Source organism: Barbus barbus (genome assembly GCF_936440315.1).
Source record: "Barbus barbus genome assembly, chromosome: 39".
NCBI lineage: Eukaryota > Metazoa > Chordata > Actinopteri > Cypriniformes > Cyprinidae > Barbus > Barbus barbus.
In genome coordinates this window covers 9036541-9056928 of record NC_136717.1, presented here as the reverse complement: position 1 = coordinate 9056928, position 20388 = coordinate 9036541, and the positions used below count along the sequence as shown (strand labels likewise).

Sequence of the window (20388 nt, the reverse complement as noted above, 5' to 3'; positions counted from 1 at the left end):
TTCTTCTCTTGTCATTAAATGTCAGACTTTGAGGAGATGAAATGTCCATTAAGACTTTTTTACAAATAAATATATTTTCTTTATCATCTGCTTTTTCTTCAGTCTTGTTTTTTATGACTTGATCTTGTTTCTTTAGGTTTGTATGTCTGTAAATCATTTCATTGAAAGGAATGCTGGTACTTGAGAGTAGATTTATAATGTTACCAAACCATTTAGTATTGACTAATTAAAACAGATTTAATCTGAAACAGTGTTTTGTAAAACTGAAGGTTAATTTTTCAAGATTTCAATTAGCCAAAAGTGTCCCTATGGTGAACCACCAATGATGATTATGAGTTATGCAAGTATTCTGCATAATGTTTTAGTATTAGGTGATTTAGTCTCACAGCACATCTGTAATTAAAAAGGAGATGGAAAAGGTGGAACAAACGAGAGAATGAGAAGACCTCTATTCTCCTGTTGGATTTTTCTCATCTTATTAATGTTAAATGAAAGTTACAGTACAGCAGATGCTCGATCATATTCTAGGCTGCTGCAGTTGTCAGCAAACCTTTTCCGACTTTTACAAATAAAGAGCCTTGTTTCTACATAATTAGGAAAAATAATTCTCAGGGTTGCATGATTCTACCCACGCTTGAGGCTTTTGGGGAGATATACATAACTAAGTAATTCCCAGCTGTAATTAGTTAGAATATGGAAAATAAGAACAGTCTGTGCCATAGAATATAATAAATGTTTGACTTTGAGGCTGTTTGAGCATATATGGAAGCTTATTCATATATCATGCCTATACATTCATCACTCAAACATTTAATTACACACAATAATGCATTACATTTTTGTAGTAAAAGTGGTGTTTTCTATAGCAGTGTCCTGGCAACCAAATTTTGTGTTTTTTTATTTACCCAACATGTCATTTATCTATTTACTGACAAAGTTCACTTGTACAGTTAAAACTGCAGTGTTCTCCAGGTTTCCCAAACACACCCCCTGCTTGCCATTGGTCAATCAAAGAAACAGACACACCGCAAACTCACGCTATTGGGTGGTGGTGAAACTCATCAGTCTGACACCAATGATTTAAAAGTACTATATAACTGTAGCATTTACAATTTTAATAGAAATTCACCAAAAAAGTGGATATTACAGAAATACTTTAGTACTGTTACACTCAAAAAAAAAGGTAACACTTTATAATAAGGACCAATTGCTTATTAGCATGCCTATTATTAACATATTGCATATATTCTGCATGACCATATTCTACATCCCTAATACCTAAACTTGACAACTATATTACTAACTATTAATAAGGAGCAAAATAGGAGTTGAGGCAAAATAGTTTGTTAATAGTGAGAATTGGACCTTAAAATAATCACAAACATTTATGTAAATCGGTCCAATAGAATCATTAAAATAGCTAGTTTAAAGGCACAATTAATATACAACTGTGGCTTGCGCATGGTTACATTACTGGACACTTTCAGTAAATCATTCTTGCCCTCATTTTATATCCTTCCTCTTTTTGTCATGAACTTTCTAAAGGTTTTTTTTTTTTACCCCACTGAACATAGGGTGCCATCATCAAACAATATGCTTTTGTTCATTGCATCACTGATGCCTGTGAGCTCTGTGCCGGTGAAATGTCACTGCCCACGTGGGAACATATAGTTCTCACCTTCCAAAAGGCCACAAACGCAAACCCTTATATGACAAAACCTGTGATAAACCTGTCAGTATACAGACCATTATGGTCTGCATGGTGGGAAATGTTGACATTTTGTCAATACTGATGTTTTATACTGTTTAGGGAACGTAATTCAGTAATGTGATTATAGTGTTCTGTTTAGTATAGACTGCACATTACTGCATACTGCCTACTACCTTTTTATTTTAATTGTAGTTTTGGACTTTTGTTACTTTATTAATCGGTTACAGACATTATAGAAATGGGGGTGGGGGTGGTGTTGAGCAGGTTGGTTCTAGACCCTTTTTACATGAGCTTCAGCTCCCCTGTCTGTCGTCTCACCCCCCTGAACCTATAATCAGCTATTTGAACCATCAGGCCAGTGCTGTTTCCTGGGTCTTTAGTTACAGCAAGCAAGTAACATCTTCTAATTTGCATCTTCTTGAGCAAATACTGTGTCAGAATGGCTGCCTTGATGAGTATCCAAGTAAACGCAGTCAATTACATCTTAAATGAACGTAAAGAAAATATTGAATGTGTGTCAATTATAGATTTGTGCATTTCTTATGCTAATAATGTTAATCAGACAACAAAGGAAAAACAGAGAATCACTTACTGCTCTTGACTAAGTAGCTTCTGTAGTTTTAATAGGTATTTACGTCATACAGTTATTATACAGTTTTCACAGGCACAGTAAGGTACTGTTTATTTAGGTAATCTTTATTTTTATATCTAATGATCTCTCTGAGGGTTCAGCCCCCCTGAGGATGAAATCTTAGAACCACTCCTGGGGTTTGAATCAGTTGAATGCCACATTCTTACATTGCCATCCTTATACTGGCGAACGTGCCATCTGCTCCTCAGATTTCTATGCCTTCACGAAGTGGCCATATTAGCCCTTCTGTTGTGGTTTTTCTGGCGCGATATTTGGACTGTTTTTCACTGAGCTTCTTCATTTGCACTTCGGCGACTGCGATAGTGGATCGATGTTCTCCTCGCGGTGCAGTGCATGGATTTTCGTTGCTGCCAGCCGCCATGTTCTCGCTTCATCTCGAGCAACGACCCGCATAGTAAGCGTGTTAACTTTATGTTTGGTTTTTTCTCACACATGCAATGCAGTTTACGACACATAAATTTACAACTGTTCAAGTCGTTCGTCTTTCCCCGTCGCGCTCCGGAAGCGGCCTAGGCCCTCCGTGAATCCGCGCCCTGGGGTTCGGATGATGAGCTCGAGGTGATGGAGAGTATCACCTATCTCGCCCGAGCCAGCATGCGTGGATTCGCGGGTTGACTTCTTCGGGGGTCTCTAGAGCAGCTGGTTCGGCCATCTCCTGCTGGTCCTCCTAGTGACATTCAGGGCACCGAGCTAGTGAAGTGAGTGAAGTGACATTCAGCCAAGTATGGTGACCCATACTCGGAATTCGTGCTCTGCATTTAACCCATCCAACGTGCACACACACAGCAGTGAACACACACACCATGAACATACACCCGGAGCAGTGGGCAGCCATTTTATGCTGCAGCGCCCGGGGAGCAGTTGGGGGTTCGGTATTGAGCACCTCAGTCGTGGTATTGAGGGTGGAGAGAGCGCTGGACCTTCACTCCTACAATTCCTGTCGGCCGGGGACTCGAACCCGCAACCTTTTGGATTACAAGTCCGACTCTCTAACCATTAGGCCACGACTTCCCCAGCTAGCAGCTCTAAGCACACCAGAGACTGGTTTCGGGAGACTGGTTCCCTTAGCAGACCATTGACAGTGTGGAAACTACTGCCAGATGTGACTCCATGGGTCCTGCACACTGTAGAAGCAGTTTGGCTCTTCGTCACCACTTTCATCGGGGTTTCTCCCACACTGTGGGCCCCGAGCTGGCTCTGGTAATCGAACAAGGGAGTTCCTGAGGTTTGCTTTGGGGGCAAAGCATACCATTATCGAGTTCTTCCCTTCGAAACGACAAGCGTTGTAGGCCTCCTCTCGCTACAGAAAGTCTTTGAGGCCAGAGCTCGCCAGAGCTCCGCTAGGGCAGCTATGTGAGTGGTAGGTCACTTCCTCACAGGCTGCCCAGTGTGTGGAGTATAGTAGGCCTCCTCTCGATCTAGAAAGCAGTCATGTTGAGGCCTCCACTACAAGAGCTTGACTGTTTCGGTGAGTGTCGTCGGGCTGCCTCTCGCTACAGAGAGTTTTCGAGGCCTCCGCTCACCGGAGCACGAGGAAACTGTATGCCCTGAAGTGGAAGTTTCACTTCGAGGTACAGAGGTCGCCAGCTCGACCCAGTCAACTGCCCGATTGGTACATTTCTGGAGTTCTTGCAGGCCCGGTCCTCCGCTGGGTTAACACACTCCACCCTGAAGGTCTACGTGGTGGCGTTATTGGCCTACCGCGCACCTCTTGGTGGCCAGTCAGTGGGCAGACACCCCCTTGATAGACGTTTCCTCCAGAGTCTCAGGCCTCCGGAGAGAGAGTTATGCTATGTGGTAGATCAGGAATGCTATTCCATAGCCTTGGGTTTTCTGATCTCTCCTCTTCTTGGGGGTCAAGACTCACTTCTCAGAAGTTGGCCTTTGGGACGCAGGCCCTGCTCACTTTAGCTTTGATGCTGACCGCCGTGGTTCCCGGTTCTTGTCTGTTTGAACCAGCCTTAGATGCTATCTGGTTCATCATCAGTGCTTTACACAGTGTCAAGTGAACCTATGAAAGAGAACGTCTCGGGTTACTTGCGTAACCCAAGACGTTCTCTGAGTAGGGAACGAGACACTGCATCCGCTGCCAAGCTCCTCGCACTGCCGACAAATGGCCTTTTCTTTTTCAGAGAAATCTGAGTAGCAGATGGTGCGTTTGCCAGTATAAGGATGGTGACGTAAGAACGTCTGGGACAGAATCCGCGCCATAATTGGCATGATTCTATAAGGGCTTCAGACAATCGGCACACTCAGAGGGTGTTCCGATAGCTACGCAGCATCTCGTTCCATACTCAGAGAACATGGGTTACGCAAGTAACCAGAGACATTTTCTTATCTCTTTTTCATTGGATTGTAAAGACAGCTGGCCAACCAGTATGATTTGCACTTTTGGTCACATGGCTAGAGCCTATGTGTTTACATGAAACTATGACTTTATGGCAATTCTGACACACTGTCAGAGAGTGAATTTGTTTTTTTCCATTTGCCATTTTTAACGTATTGGTCAGAAGAAGAAAAAAAAATCTGATTTCTAAATTGGAAAATTTTATGTCTACGGCATCTGTTTGTTTAAAATGTGATCACACACTTAGAAACCTTAAGTAAGCTTGTTAGCTTTATGCAACACTTTAAACAAGTAAAATGTACTAATAGAGTTTTTATCTATATCTTATCAAAACCCGTTTCCACCACTGATTATAAAATATAAAAGAAGGTAATTGCGATTTTTTTTATCTCACAGTTTTGCTATAAACTTGCAATCGCAAGTTATGAAGTCAGAATTGTGAGATTGTAAACTCACAATTGCGAGAAAAAAGTCAGTCAGCAACTTTATACCCCACAAATCTGACTTTATAACTCACAAATGCAAGTTTACATCTCACAATTATGAGAAAAATGTCAGAACTGAGATAAAAAGTCGCTGTCACCTTTTTTATTTTTATTCAATGATGAGAAAAAGAAAAAAAAGCTTCCATAGTATCTGCACTGTGTTGTTGTTTTTTCTGCATGTCATTTTAGTTTGTGGCAATAAACATTTTCTTTCAGAGCCTAAATGAACAAAGCTTCTAAGTGACAGTTCTAAAGAAAAAATGCAAGAAAAGAGTGAAAAAGCAAAAGCGAGACCTCGCTTCCATCTCCTGGGCACGTCTGGAAACCTAGCAACCAATCACCCGGGGCAGTCTCAGATAACTACCCAGCTGCCAAGGTGCATCTGTGTATCAGGCACGGCTTGAACTCAACCAAGTCTAGAGATAAAGAGGCTGACATAGTAACTGAAAATGGGAATACCTGGCAACCGTTCTACATGATGCTTGGTCAAAAGCGTGTGAAAAGAGATATCAGACTGTCTAATAGCACATTCATCTTATTGTTTCTTTGTTGCCATAGTATTTATGAAAGAAAGGAGCTGGCATTCGTTCTTTGCCTGCTCTCCATTGAACTCCCTTATAATGACACACAAGTGGTCAGTCGCGCTGACAGCAACTTGTATAGCACAATTAGCATGGGCACATGCTTGATTAGAGATTGATGAATGCAGTTGACTGCCTTTTTGTGGTTCCAAAGTATATGACACATCGATCAGCCTGCCGTCTTTGAATCGATCCAGATATTGCTGACAGGGATTTTTGTTGTCAATAAAGGTCACTATCGATTATGGGTTTCTTTATGGATTGCTTGGTCAGCTGGTGTCTTTCTGGTGGCGGGGATCATGACATTGAATAGCATAGAATGATTAGATGAAAGATGTTTTTTCATAGTGCTGTGTAGTAACTGATTAAATGTAATCTACATTAGGTTACATAATCAGTTTAAAAAAATTAAATACTTGTATATTACATTTTAAAATGCTCATAATCAGATTACATGATTACATATTATTCACAAAAAGGCAGTAAATTAATTCTAATTCCTCTTTTTTCCCCTTCTCGTTTAAATTTTCCTTTCTAAAAATCCTATTGTGTCATACCATTTAGCCTTGGATATATTCACAAATGTTGTGTAAATAAATTTGCAGATCATACTTCTGAATTTAAGGAGAAAAAGCACTGATCAACCAATTAGACCATGTATGAAACAAATAATTTACATTTTTATGGTTTAGCAGTTCTTACATTAAACAGTTTGGGAAACCCTAGTGTAAAGTAATGTTTAATGCATTTTATGATGTTGAAAATAAATAAATAAATAAATACATACATAGGGATATATTCTCTTGCTCTTTGCTTTTTTTATATAAGCATGGTATGTTAATGGTAAGTTTAAAACAAGTTTGTTAAAAAAGTAATCCAAAAGTAACCTAGTTAGATTACATTACCTAAAATGAGTAACCTTGATTAGTTTACTAACTACAGTTTCCAACATGTAATCTGTAATCAGTAATGGACTACAATTTGTAAATAATCTACCCAGCACTCATAATAAATGTATTACTATAAATATGTTGCATAAACGTTGTTTTGATGTTGTTAGCACTGCCCTTGCTAATATTTCCATAAACCTTATGACCAAAATATTTTTCCATTCCAATTTTCTCTCTAAACATCTGATAATATTATATTAAATGGAACTCTAATCAAAACTTTCAAAATAGGCATTTTCACAAAGTTTATGGGACATTGCATTGTTACTTGTGACTAAAATGTAATGTTGCCATTTCGTACTGATCTTTTTATATTTTATTTTTTTCTCCATGTGATTCCTTGATTACATTATTTGCTTAGTTTTAGGTGTGGCTTTTAGGACATTTTTAAAATGTTGTACTGCAGCATAACCCAGTGGAGCCAAACTCAATGTTGCGAAATGCTATAAAATCGTTTTGTGCTTCCGGAGTTGTCTCTTTACTGTAAGGAGATCATGTAACAGTAATTGATGTGTAAAATGACTTCCACTTAAAGAAGCTCTTGCCACACGAGTCAAGAGTGTACACTCTAATTGCTTACAGAGGCATTTAACTAAAAAGGTGTTTTTCTAGCTAGTGTCATTGCAATTGAACATAATTGGGGATTCCATAATAGTGAGGATCAAAAGGAAAATAATTACCTTATCTTTAAAAAAAAAAAAAAAGCCGTTCAACCCACATGCCACATGCAACCTAGGCCCTTCACCAGCTGCTGTACTGCTAACATTTCACTGCTTCAGTTAATGACTGTACCTTTGATATTAGGAAAGAGTAAAGCTAACTGGCTTAGTGGTTTCCATGGAGATAGAGATGAGATCTTTGACAGGGTGACAGCAAATTTAAGGGTGCAAAGTATGTTAAGAGAAAGACTCAAGGGCTTTATCACAGCACTTCTTCAAATATGTTCTATTTTCGGCTATATTCGGATTCAAATACTATAGCATACTGCACAGTATACACTTTTCAACTGCCTGTTTTTGTTTTGTTTTGCTTGTTTTTTGTTGTTTTTTTGTTTGTTTGTTTTGTTGGTGGTTTCTAAAAAAAAAAACAGTTTTGTTATGTTTTTATGTTTTGTTTTATGTATTTGTTTTGTTGATGTTTACTCAAAAAAAATAAAAAATAAAGCCATAAAAAGGAGAGGGAAAAAAACACTAGCATACTGCTTACTGCATACTTCACAGTATTCACTTTAAAACTGCCTTTTGAAGAAGGATACAAATAAAAAAAAAATATATATATATGTATGTATGTGTGTGTGTATAGTGTGTACTTTAAAACATACTTCAAATGAAAAAAGCATGAGCCGCACTCACTTGTACACTTAATGTTTTTTAGTTTTTTTTTAAAAAAAGCACAAACTGATCATCAGGATCATACTTCAAAATATATAAAATAATGAAAACAAATGGTCCTTCACATCATCTTAGACTGAATACAGATGTGTTGTATTCAGTGATGACTTCAGGTGCTTCCTTAGTTACCAAATTTGCGCTGCAATTAGATTAAAAGGGCACACAGATGTTTTGCCAGTTTTGTTTGGAAGTAAGATTGCATGTCTGAGTGAATGAAGTTAGCATCTCATTAAAAGCACTTTTCCTCTGTACAGACCTGATCCGAGCGGTTCATGAATTTGAGTTTGGAGCGGTAATCAAATGAGCGTCTCTAGTTGCTGTCTCTGGAGAATATCCAGTCATCGCTCGGCACGAGAACCTGCAAGCTTCCTCTGATAATATCAGACTAGCACAGGACAATTTCTCTCCCAATAGGGTTTTATGTGTGAGCGCATAGAGTTAAAAGAATAATACACCCAAAAATGAAAGTTCTGTCATCATTTTCTCCTGCTCGTGTCATGCCAAAGCCCTATGTCGTTATTCTTCTCTCTTTATTTCTCAATACTTATGATTTTTCTTTGGTAGGCTTTTTGCTGCTCTTATTAAATGTTGGGATGTATTAATGAATGTATGTCATTTATTTTAATACCATGGATTAGTCACAGTGCAAAAGGAAAAATGACAAAAGGTCACACAAAAATGTTTTAAGTATCAAAAAAGTACCATAAAAATAGTCCATATAACTACACTAGTCAACATTTGAAGTGGATCAAAACTTTTCAATAAAGTTGTCCTAAAACCTAATGCCGACTACTGTATACCATACCTTACGTCATATAAGATATGGTATGACTGAAGTTATATATGTCAGCAAACTACCATTTCTTAGTGTTGCTTCTTATTGGGGCAGTTTATATTTTTGGTTATTTTTGGGGTGTAAAAATGGCTTTAATTTAATCTGAATAAACTGAATATCATCCATTCCCAAGTCTACACCCGTGACTCCACCGAGGCACTCAAATCTCATTTAATCCATTTAATCACTGTCTGTGTAAATGAGGCTTTAACAGAGGTAGTTCTTATAATAGTATGTGAGTCATTCTGGTTGTTGATGCAAGTCTACATGTTGACGTAAATATGTATTTATATTTGTGCTTTCAGAGGGCCCGGTGATCTGGCGCATGTTGACCTACCCTCCAGCACGCCGTGCTCTCATTGTGGGTTGTGGACTCCAGATGTTCCAGCAGCTTTCTGGCATCAACACGGTCATGTAAGTCTCATTTAAAAAATCTCAACCTAAATCAATAGCTGCCAGTTGAAATACTATTATCAATTCTATTATTTTCTTAGGAGGCCATGTTGTAGTTTTTTTTTTTTTTAAGCATTTTACTTATGGTTTCTTGGAACAAAACTCATAAACTCTTTAGCTGCCTTGCGGTCTACAGAGGAAACTACATTTAAGGAAGCATCCTAATTTGAATGGAATTGATTTAGAAGACTCTATACATAGACAGCAATTCCAAACGCTGCACACATTTTTCTCCTCACAAATTGCGCAAAAGACACAATTTACCCCTAAAGAGTTTGACATTACAGTGTAATTCTTTAATAAACATAAAAACAAATACCACTTACAAATATTGGGTAAAATAGTCCAATATTTTCAGAAAATATTATTATTATTATTATTTGTAAATGAGAATAGTTTTACTTTTAAATAAAAACAACTATCATCAATCTTTTTTTTTTTTTTTTAATGTTTCGCAATGCATTCTGGGATTAACTTATTCCCATGCAATGCTACCTTGGAACTTGACTTCAGAACAGTTTTATTTCTATTATCTTTTCTGTTAATAATTTTAATTAGATTTTTCCATTTAATTTTAGTTAAAGCCTTTGTAATTTATAAATATATCTATAAATTGTAGTTTTTACTAAGTTTTAGTTGATTTAATATGAGTTATTTACATTACTAACAATGAACAATACTTATAAAGCATTTATTAATCATAGTTAATGTTGATTGATTCCAACATGTATTAATACATTATACAAAATTAATGATATTTAATGGACCTCAGCTAACAAACTATGAACAGCTGCATTTATAATGTTAACAAAGATGAATAAATACTGTATAAAAACAAATGCATTGCTCATTGTTATTGCCTTAAACATTGCTAGCAAATGGAACCTTATTGTAAAGTCTTTGATGTATGTATTGGAATGTGTTTTGTTTTTTATTCTCTTTTTATTGTGCTGCTGTGCCTAGTGATTTTTTTCCTTTGGGGACCAATAAAGGAACAATACTAATATGATGATATGATACCGAAAAAAAATGCGGCAAATGGATTTTCCTTTATGTGGGAGGCCAGACTGGATGATTCCCAACTGATACAAAATTCACATGTTGTTTATTCACATTCACAGATGTGACTGTGCCTATAATTCTCATTTTAGCTGAACTTTAATGGATACTCTACTAAAGTGTGATTTCCTCTTCGTGATCTCTTGTCTTTTTCGCTCCTTATGCGCTGAACTATTTTTCAAGCATCGTAAACAATCTTGGAATGTGTGTTGTTGCTAGGCAACCCCTCACTGAAAAATGAGAAGTGTTTATGGGAGGGAGAGGAGAAAATTGTGTGTGTGTGTTTACTTTTTCTCAGCTGTCATTTTGGAAGATGACCGGTCATGACAGATGGGTCATAAAATGAGATTCTCAATCAATCAAACACCTTCATTATTATCCTTCTGTCGTTGTCAATCAATCTGTTCTGAGCAGGTTTAGACAGACAGTAGAGCAGTTAAAATTGACGGGTACAGTCATACACACATATATGAAGTATTTTTGAGGTTTAACCTGATGTGCTATTTCGTATTTACCCACAATCCCCTATTCCTCAATCATTTCTGCACTGTCAAATGTCAGTCCTTTGTACACAGGAAGTGTTGTTGTGGGATTTAATGTCTGTCAAGCTTAACCTCGACAAGAAGCATTTGTCAATACCTCTCATGGAGCAAATGTCTGGGGGGACGTGTGCCGATTTTATGTTGGTCGGAAATATTGATTTGGTTCAGACAAGCATGTAGTCTTTGTAACACTGTAGGTACAGCATATGCACCAGCAAAAGCTCATTGTCCTATAACATGAGTTTTTCTAGCCGAGTATTCGACTAAACTTGCAATTAGTTGATTGCACTTTTATATTAATTTAATTCATATAATATATTGGTGGTGGGGAACTAAACCATAATCAGGCTTTAATATTTAGCCTATTCAAAACACTGGTAAACATAATTACTATATAACGAGGAGATATTTTAATTATTTATTAATAAACTAGTGTTTTCTCAGTCAGTGTGTCGGCTGCAATACAGTGGATCAGGGTTCGTACAGATATTGCAAAATGAAATTCCAAGACTTTCAAGCACTATGTTTTAGGGCTAAAATCAGAGATCTCACTTATCAAACAATATTGTTATCTTTAAAAGTCTAAAAAATAAACTAATAAAACAAAATGGTACAAATAAAGAGCAGCACAACGAAAGCATGCAATGACTGTGGCCACTTTAACATTTAAAAGGATACTACGGCAAAGTTATCGCTTTCCTTATTCAAACTGATTTTATTTTATGAATACAAGATTGACCTGAAGAATGAAAGCTATATCATACACTTGGAAAATTATGAGCTATATCTCGCTCATAGACCCTAGGGGTGTGATGATAAACTTAGCTCATGAGATGAGACAAAATACAGATACTTGGTTTACTAGAACAAGACAATATTTTAATAATATGTTTAAGAAATTTTCAATTACAAAACATTTGTCTTTTAATCACAAAATCCAAAAAATCTAGTTGTATTTTGAAATGTTTGAACTAATCTAGGGCCATAACTAACAGTTATCTTGGTAATCAAGTAATCTACAGATTTTTGTGACAACTGAGCAATCTGATATTTTTTAGTAATAAAAATAGTCCTAAGTGAAAACATAAACATAAAAAATAAATTAACGACGAGGCAATCTTAATCGTTTTAAATAAAGTATCAAAACCAAGTAATTACACGGTTTTATTGAACAACACTGTTAAAAAACAAAGTAATATGCCTATATATAATATGCACAAAACCAACTTAAGTACATGTATTATAACAAATACCTGTAGAGGGCGCCAACGGCCTGGTAACGTTTCACTTTACAGTGTGATTCAATGACATTTAAATCCAATTAATTTTAAAGGACTTGGTTTTATTCATTTAAATGTTCGGAGTTTAATTACTAAAATGGATATGGTTCGTATTTGGGCACAGTCAACTGATGCGGATGTGATTGGCCTAACTGAAACTTGGCTGAACAAATCTGTTTTAGACAAGGATATCTGTATTAATGCTTATAATGTATATAGGACTGACCGACTAAAAAGGGGTGGGGGGTAACAATTTTTATTAAAAAAAGGTTTCATGTTAAAATATCTCTTTCTAAATCGGCGAGTAAACAGTTTGAATTTTTAGCTCTTGATCTTGAGGTTTCGAAACATCTCAGCATAATGGATGTTGGCTGCTATAGGACTCCATCTGCTGATAGTAATGCTCTTCCTTCTTTCTTCCAGCTTTTTTCAGACCTTGATGCTAAAGAATTAGTAGTTCTTGGTGACTTAAATTGGAATTGGTTGCATTCACCAACTGATGCATTTAAAATCTTTTTCAGATTGTTGACAGTCCTACTAGACCGAATTTAAAATGTCCAGAAAAATCATCTCTAATTGATTTAATTTTAACAAACGTTCCGCACAAGTATTCAACTGCATCTGTATTTGTGAATGACATCAGTGACCACTGTGTCATCGCAATGGTTAGAAATACAAAAATTCCAAAATCCAAACCACGCATTATAACAAAACGTGATATGAAACATTTTACGTGATTTGAATAACTTGGAGTGGGAACAAATTAATTTAATTCCTGATCTTGAAATAGCATGGGAATTCTTTTATCATATTTTTTCTGGTTTAGTTGATAAACATGCCCCCCTTAAAAGCTACAGGGTGAAGGGCAGGGATAATGCATGGTTTTCTCCTTTTTTATCAAATATGCTTCATAAGCGCAACTTGGCATGGGCAAAAGCTAGAAAAACAGATTTACATTCTGATTGACTAGATTTTAGACGACTGTGTAACGCATGCATGGTTGCAGTCAGAAAAGCTAAAGCTGAGCATTTCTTTATACAAACTTCAAATAATCTAAATAATCAAAATTTTGGAAAACTGTTAAATCATTAACTGAAAATAATAAAGGTATAGAACTTCCATCATGTATTATGAAAGGCTCTCATGCAGTCATTGATAAAGAAAAAATGCTTAATTGTTTCAATTAACATTTTATAGCCTTTGGCTTTTTGTTTGATTCAATTTATGGCGCTCATGCAAACTCTTTAATTGATCAGTCTGAGAATTTTATGTCTAGACAAGTCATTCAATTTTTCACCAGTTGCAATTTCTGAGGTATGTAAAGCTCTTAAATCTTTAGATGTTTCAAAATCAGCAGGTGCTGATAAATTGGAACCTTATTTTTTTAAAGTTAGCAGCTGATTTCATTGCCCCTTCTTTGACTCTTTTTTTTTTATTATTTTTCTCTTGTTTTAATTGAAATTCCACTTATATGGAAATCAGCTTTTGTTCTCCCCCTGTTTAAAGGTGGAGATCCTACACAGCTAAATAATTATCGGCTCATTTCAAAGCTGTCTGTCCTTGCCCAAATCCTTGAAACATTTGTCAACGATCAACTAAAGGACTTTCTTTCTGTTAATAATATCCTGGCTTTCCTGTGCACTATCCTGTCTTTTCAATCTGGTTTTAGAAAACAACATAGCACAACTACAGCAGCCTTAAAAGTACTAAATGACTTTATTGAATCTGTTGACGACAAGAAACACTGTGCAGCTTTAGTCATTGATCTGTCCAAAGCATTTGGTACTGTTGATCATACATTGTTGATACAATGCCTCGTCAGTATCGGATTATCTGAACATGCTATTGGTTGGTTTAATAATGATCTCTCTAACAGAACTCGGTGTATACAGGCAGATGGTTTTATTTCTAGCTCACTTAATGTAACTAAAGGTGTGCCACAGGGGTCGGTCCTAGGACCGCTCCTATTTACTATATATATTAATAATATTGATCAAAATGTTAATAATACAAATTTTCATTATTACGCTGATGATACAGTAATATATAGCTCAGCATTCACACCTAATCTGGCTCTTTCACAGTTACAGCTTGCTTTTAATATTGTTCAGCGTAACTTATTTGATCTAAAACCGATCAAACAAAATCTATGTTGATAAAATGCCGATAAAACTAAATCTATGTTGTTTTCTAAATCAAAATCAATCCCTCATAATCCTCTTTCTATTACAACCTCGCAAGGCTCTGAGATTGAATTTGTGTCTCAGTATAAGTATCTCGGAATTTTAATCGATGACACTCTCTCCTTTGGTCCTCATGTCCAGCAACTGGTGAGAAAATTGAAAGTGATCTTGGGCTTCAGAATTAAATCCTCCCTTTCCTTTGAGGCAAAAAATAAGCTTGTCTGTATTGGACTGTGGTGATGTTATATATATGCACGCATCTTCTCAGAGTTTACATGCTATAGACACTGTCTATCATGGTGCACTGAGGTTTATAACAAATCTTAAGACCCTTACTCATCATTGTGAGTTGTATGCCTGGGTTGGATGTTCTGCTTTGTCCATCCGAAGGTTAAAACACTGGCATGTTTTTATTTACAAATCTATCCTGGGTTTACTTTCCTCATATCTTAATACTAATATCTGTAAAAAATCTGTTCACAGTTATAGCCTTAGGTCTCAGGAATTGTTCTTATTGTCTGTTCCAGTGGTACGTACTGAACTTGGAAAAAAAGTCATTTAAATTTGCTGAGCCCCTTTGCTTGGAATAATTTGCTAATTAAATTACAGCTTAAGGAGCTGGTGTCACTAGATATTTTTAAAGGGTTTTTAAACAACATGGAGACAGAAACATTGGGCTGTAGATGTTTTGACTAGTTGTGTATTGATATGCTTGTTTGGGTGTATGTGTGTAATTTATGGATGATATTTGTTAAACCAACATGATCTGTCAACATGAAATTGGGAGTGTTCCTTTAACATTTGGACAAGCAAACTCAGAGCGACTTTTATTTTGAAATCGCAATGTACAACAAATCACACATTTAGAAATATGTTGATCTAAAAATACTCTCCTGTGTTTGCATAGGTTTATAAATGATTTACGTTATAAATCTAGTGAGATAACGCACACTGTTTTCCCAGATAAATGTTAAGCATCCTGTTAACCTATTTATCAGCAAAATTTCACATACATAAATAAAAATTTCTTAATTCATCTCCTATGTTAAATTTGTTTTTTTCTGACTTTGACTTTTATATTTCTTCAATAAGACTGAAATAAAATAAAATAGTAAAATACTATGATACACTCTTCAATCCCCCTGGTATTTTGTAATATCCTTATTCGTTAAAATTGAATGTGAGCTATACTTTTTATTTATTTTATTTAGTCTTATTTGTTTATATTTTGTATTGTTATTATTTCAATGTTACTCTTTTCTGCAATAAAAAAAATAAATAATAATAATTAAAAAAAATGTTAAGCATCCTAAACTCACAGCATATGCAGAGGAAGAGTTTGTGGACCGAGCAGCTGAGGTGGAGATGCGCTCCACGCTTGTAAATGATAACTGTGCAACACAAAGCTCGTCAGATTTTATATGCTCTCCCAAATGAAACCCAAACAAACAGCACATGCAATAAAAGACCAAACCATATAATGCAAGCACTATCAAAGGTTTTACCACAAACTCAACTTTATACTGATATCGCGAGACCGCTTTTCGCCTCAAGGAGTAATATCGCGAGATCTCGTGCGCTCCCAAAAGCTGAGTGAAATGGCTCTGTATTTAACACATGCTGCATTGTTAATCTTGCGTGAAATTATTGTTTTTAGCGAAAACAAAAACATTAACACTAATTTCATATATACTGTCTTCATTCAAATACTTTTCAAGAACCTTTTCATAAATATCACTGTTTTCAAGGTTTTCCAGTCAAATTCAAGTACTTCAAGCACTTTAAGCACCTTGTGTGAACCCTGGTGGATGCACCTTTAGTGAGAAATGCCGCTTTCATTCGGATTACATAAACAGAGAGTATTTGTTTTCGATTTGGTTCATTTTAATGTAGACAGTCCAAGCTTTCTGTAGATATACGTATCTCACATCTGTGAGGCAGATAGACTATACGCTGAGTTTTGCTGTGCTTAAGTTTTTTTCGGCGCTTCAGTGCACACAGACAGAGATGGCAGAAAGCACATCTTGTTTGTGTTATTTATTTTACAAAAGTGCAACGTCTTTTTGATATTGTGAGTGTATGCAACTAAAAGTAGCCTCTTGACAATTTCAGATGGCGTATTACTATTATATCTATGAGCAAAAATTACGGCATATTGTTTTTTCCAATACTGATATTAAATCAGCATATTAAAATGATTTCTGAAGGATCATGAGATACTGAAGATTGTTGTAATGGCTGGTGAAAATTTTGCCTTATCAACACAGGAATAAATTATATTTCACAATAATATACTGCTGCAAATCGATTAATCGTGATTAATCGCATTCAAAATAATGCTAAATAATTTTAAATTCTTTAAAAAACATATTTATACTTGTATATAATTTATATTATATATATATATATATATAAATATTTTATACATAAATCTAACATAATTGTCCTTAATATATACATGTATAGATACACATATAGTATGTAAACAAACTTTTATTTTGAATGTGATTAATCGCGATTAATCATTTTGCAGCACTACAATAATACTGTTTTACTGTATTTCTGATCAAATAAATGCAGCCTAGATGAGCTGAAGATACTTGTTTAAAAAAACATTTAAAAATTGACTGATGACTCCATGACTTAATGAGTGTTTGAACTTTTTGTATTAGCTTCGTATGAGTAGCTCAGTTGTCCTCGTGTGTGAAAAGATGGATCTCAAAATTATACATTCATTGTTGGAAAGGGTTCAAATGCATAAAAGATGCTGGAAAACCAAATTATTATTATTTTTTTCTAAAGAACAGTAGGCAGTTTAACTGTTCAGGATCAACAAGGGACTCATGAATAACTATCAAAAATAAATACAGCTGTGGATCATCCAGATAACCACACAGTATGAAATAGCGATTTACTGCAGAAAGCAGAAAAGACTGTCTTTCTCTTATGTTAAGAATGCGCTTTACATAAGAGAAAAGGTGAGGTGCTTTCTGTTAACACCACCTAAATAAAACACGTAACATATACATGTTACGTTCAAGCTATGGACAAAATAAAAACAGTTTTGGAAAGGGCTTGAACCCAGCTTTCATATGATATCAAAACCTAAACAAAGTAAAATTTCACCATATGGTGGGTTTTCCTACATTACATCACATATATGTAACAATATATTATAACACCGCAAATGAACTGCTCATTTTTGAACGAAAAAGTCACTGTCTTTACCGGCTTAATATATCTGGACAGAAGGACAATAGATTTGTTTTATCAGTGATCAGCAACCCCTCCTGATGGACGAGACCCCTGTGTAGGCTGAAGCACTGGTGTAATTAGCTTGTGCTAATGCTTCCTTCCAATCAGACATTGAACATGCCTGCTTTCCTGCAAACAGCTTTCCCTCCCCTCACCCCACTCCAAAGCCATTATTCACATGCCTTAATCACTAATTAATGTATAATTTAGTATAAATCATCGTCGTTAAACACTAACACAGTAATGCTAGCATTCAAACAAGCCTCAAGGGTTGTGATCAGTTTTGCTGATGTTGGGTGGTCATGGGTTTTTTGAGATGGCATTCTGTATGTGTATGCGTAGCAACTGAGCCTCATCTGTGCCTGGATAAAATGATTAGATTAATCCCTGTTGCCAAAACAATCCGGAATCTCTGTGTTTTAATAGAGACGGATGCTAATTAGAGGCACTAGCGGTCATCTGCAATACTGCTTGGTTCGAGTGATACATTGTTGGTCTGTTTTTGTTCTTTCTGGCACACTATGACTTGTTCATTGGCTTTGTGACAGTACTGGCACCACCGGTCTTTGGCGTTCTGTGATTTTTGATCCGTATGGAGTTGTGCATGATTCATGCTTACCAGCCATGGACCTCCCACTGTCTGTTCACTGACCGTCTGATGAATATTTCAAACAAATTGGCAAGAGTTTTCTGAAAACGGCAAGTTCTTGGGTGCATTTCCCAAAAGCATTCAGTAATTACCAACATAGTTCAACGATTCTACAGTTCCCAAAATCCATAGTTTCAGCAAACATTTCCAAACACTTATTATTGTGACATTCATGTGCACTTATCTTGTCTGCATAAAATTCATAAATAAAATACACAAAATCCTTCCAACATAATTTAAAGGCAGCATTATGTGGACCAGACTTTACTGATATATGTAATATAATTTTTAGCCTCTGCAAGCCATTTTTATTCCCATTATGCAACATTTTTGCTGCTGTCTGCTTCAACAGCCTTAATACTTTGGTCAGATGAATGGCTTTCATATTTGGTTGTGTCTGTCGTTTGTGTGTGTTGTTGGGTGCAGATCAGTGTGTGTATATAATGCTGTATACCATCTGAGCACAAAACAATGTTCATTCCATTCATTAGTGAAATAGGTTAGTCCCCATGGGAGTGTTTCTCTCTCTACCTCTTTGTCTGTCTCTCTCTTAGCGTCTCCCTCTGTTTTTCTCTCTCACACACACATTCTCACTGACTTCAGTGCTGAATGCGAGTCCACAGTGCCCCCAATGCTCTCAGCCTGTTCTCCATTATGTCCCTTCACTCCTGTCTCATCACGTTTATCATGAAGATGGATTGTGTCTCAGATTCAACTAAACCCAGCACAAGCAATCTGTTGCTCTAGGAGTCAGTCCATATGCAAAATTCTTTCAGAATGCTCATTGATATCCAAGGCTGCTGTTTTGTTTTTGTGTGTGTGTGTGTGGGGGGGGGGGGGGGGGGGGGGGGTGACGACCTCAGAGACCTCAGACCTCTGAGACAGTCAGTATTTTTTTAAGAAAAAGGAATATAAAAAATGTAAATATAACATTCTTAAGGTTTAAAAATATAACCTATTTGTTTCTTATCATGATATACTGTGTGCCTAAGGGATCTTTTTAATGAAATCTGAGAGCTTTCTGACCCTGCATAGACAGCAAGGGAACTACCATGTTGAAGGCCCAGAAAGGTAGTAAGCACATCATTAAAATATTCTGTGTGACATCAGTGGTTCAGCCTTACTTTTATGAAGCTACGAGAATACTTTTTGTGCGCAAAGGAAACAAAAATAACGACTTTATTAAACAATTTCTTCTCTTCGGTGTCAGCTTTTGACGCATGTTCGTGAGAATACCATGACGCAAACTACGACTTTTCCCTCAATAAATTCCTAATTTGCTGCTTATTAATAGTTAGTAAGGTAGTTGTTAAGTTTAGGTATTGGGTAGGATTAGGGATGTAGAATAACGTCATGTAGAACAAGGCATTAATATGTGCTTAATTACTGCTAATAAATGGCTAATATTCTAGTAATACACATGCTAATAAGCAACTAGTTAAGAGACCCTAAAATAAAATGTTACCGAAATTGTTTTGCATTGAATTACAATAACTCAATCATAAACACTAATATCATAGATTGGTGGACTGTATCAAAACCACCTTAAAACCCTAGAGGTTTTTATGTGGTTTCTATACAGTCCATCACCAAATATATGTAAACATTCAAGAAACTCTACATTTATTTTGTATTTTGTTTTGTATGCTAGCAAATGCATATTAAAATGAGGCCCCCAGGAAATGCCAACATTTATGATTTAGGATTGACAACTATAGTTTCTTTCTGTTCTCCAGATGCCCATTAATAATGCATGAAACCACAGTAAATCACAGTCAAAGGAAGTCACATCCAAAACACCAGCCAGTTTTATCACAATTCATAAGACATGGTTTAGGAGACTCTTTATTGCCAACAGCTGAGCCGAGCTTCAGCTGAGAGTAGAGCAGTGACAACAAGCACCCAGACAACAAAATTGATGAGAGCAACAAGTCTCAGCAAGGTTCTCAGCTCTGGCCCTCGAGGTCCACTTTCCTGCAGAGTTTAGCTCCAAACCTAATCAAACACACCTGTAC

General features: G+C 36.2%; 1 protein-coding gene across 1 annotated transcript in view; it reads left to right on the top strand.

Annotated features, from left to right (window-relative positions):
- Nucleotides 1-20388, top strand: part of LOC306858561 (proton myo-inositol cotransporter-like) — a gene marked incomplete at its 3' end in the record, with an annotated part of 76123 nt that overhangs the window by 39794 nt on the left and 15941 nt on the right. The window contains exon 4 of the mRNA XM_079399145.1: nt 9258-9366. Coding sequence (XP_079255271.1) covers nt 9258-9366 — 109 coding nt within the window. The remainder of the gene's footprint in view (nt 1-9257; nt 9367-20388) is intronic.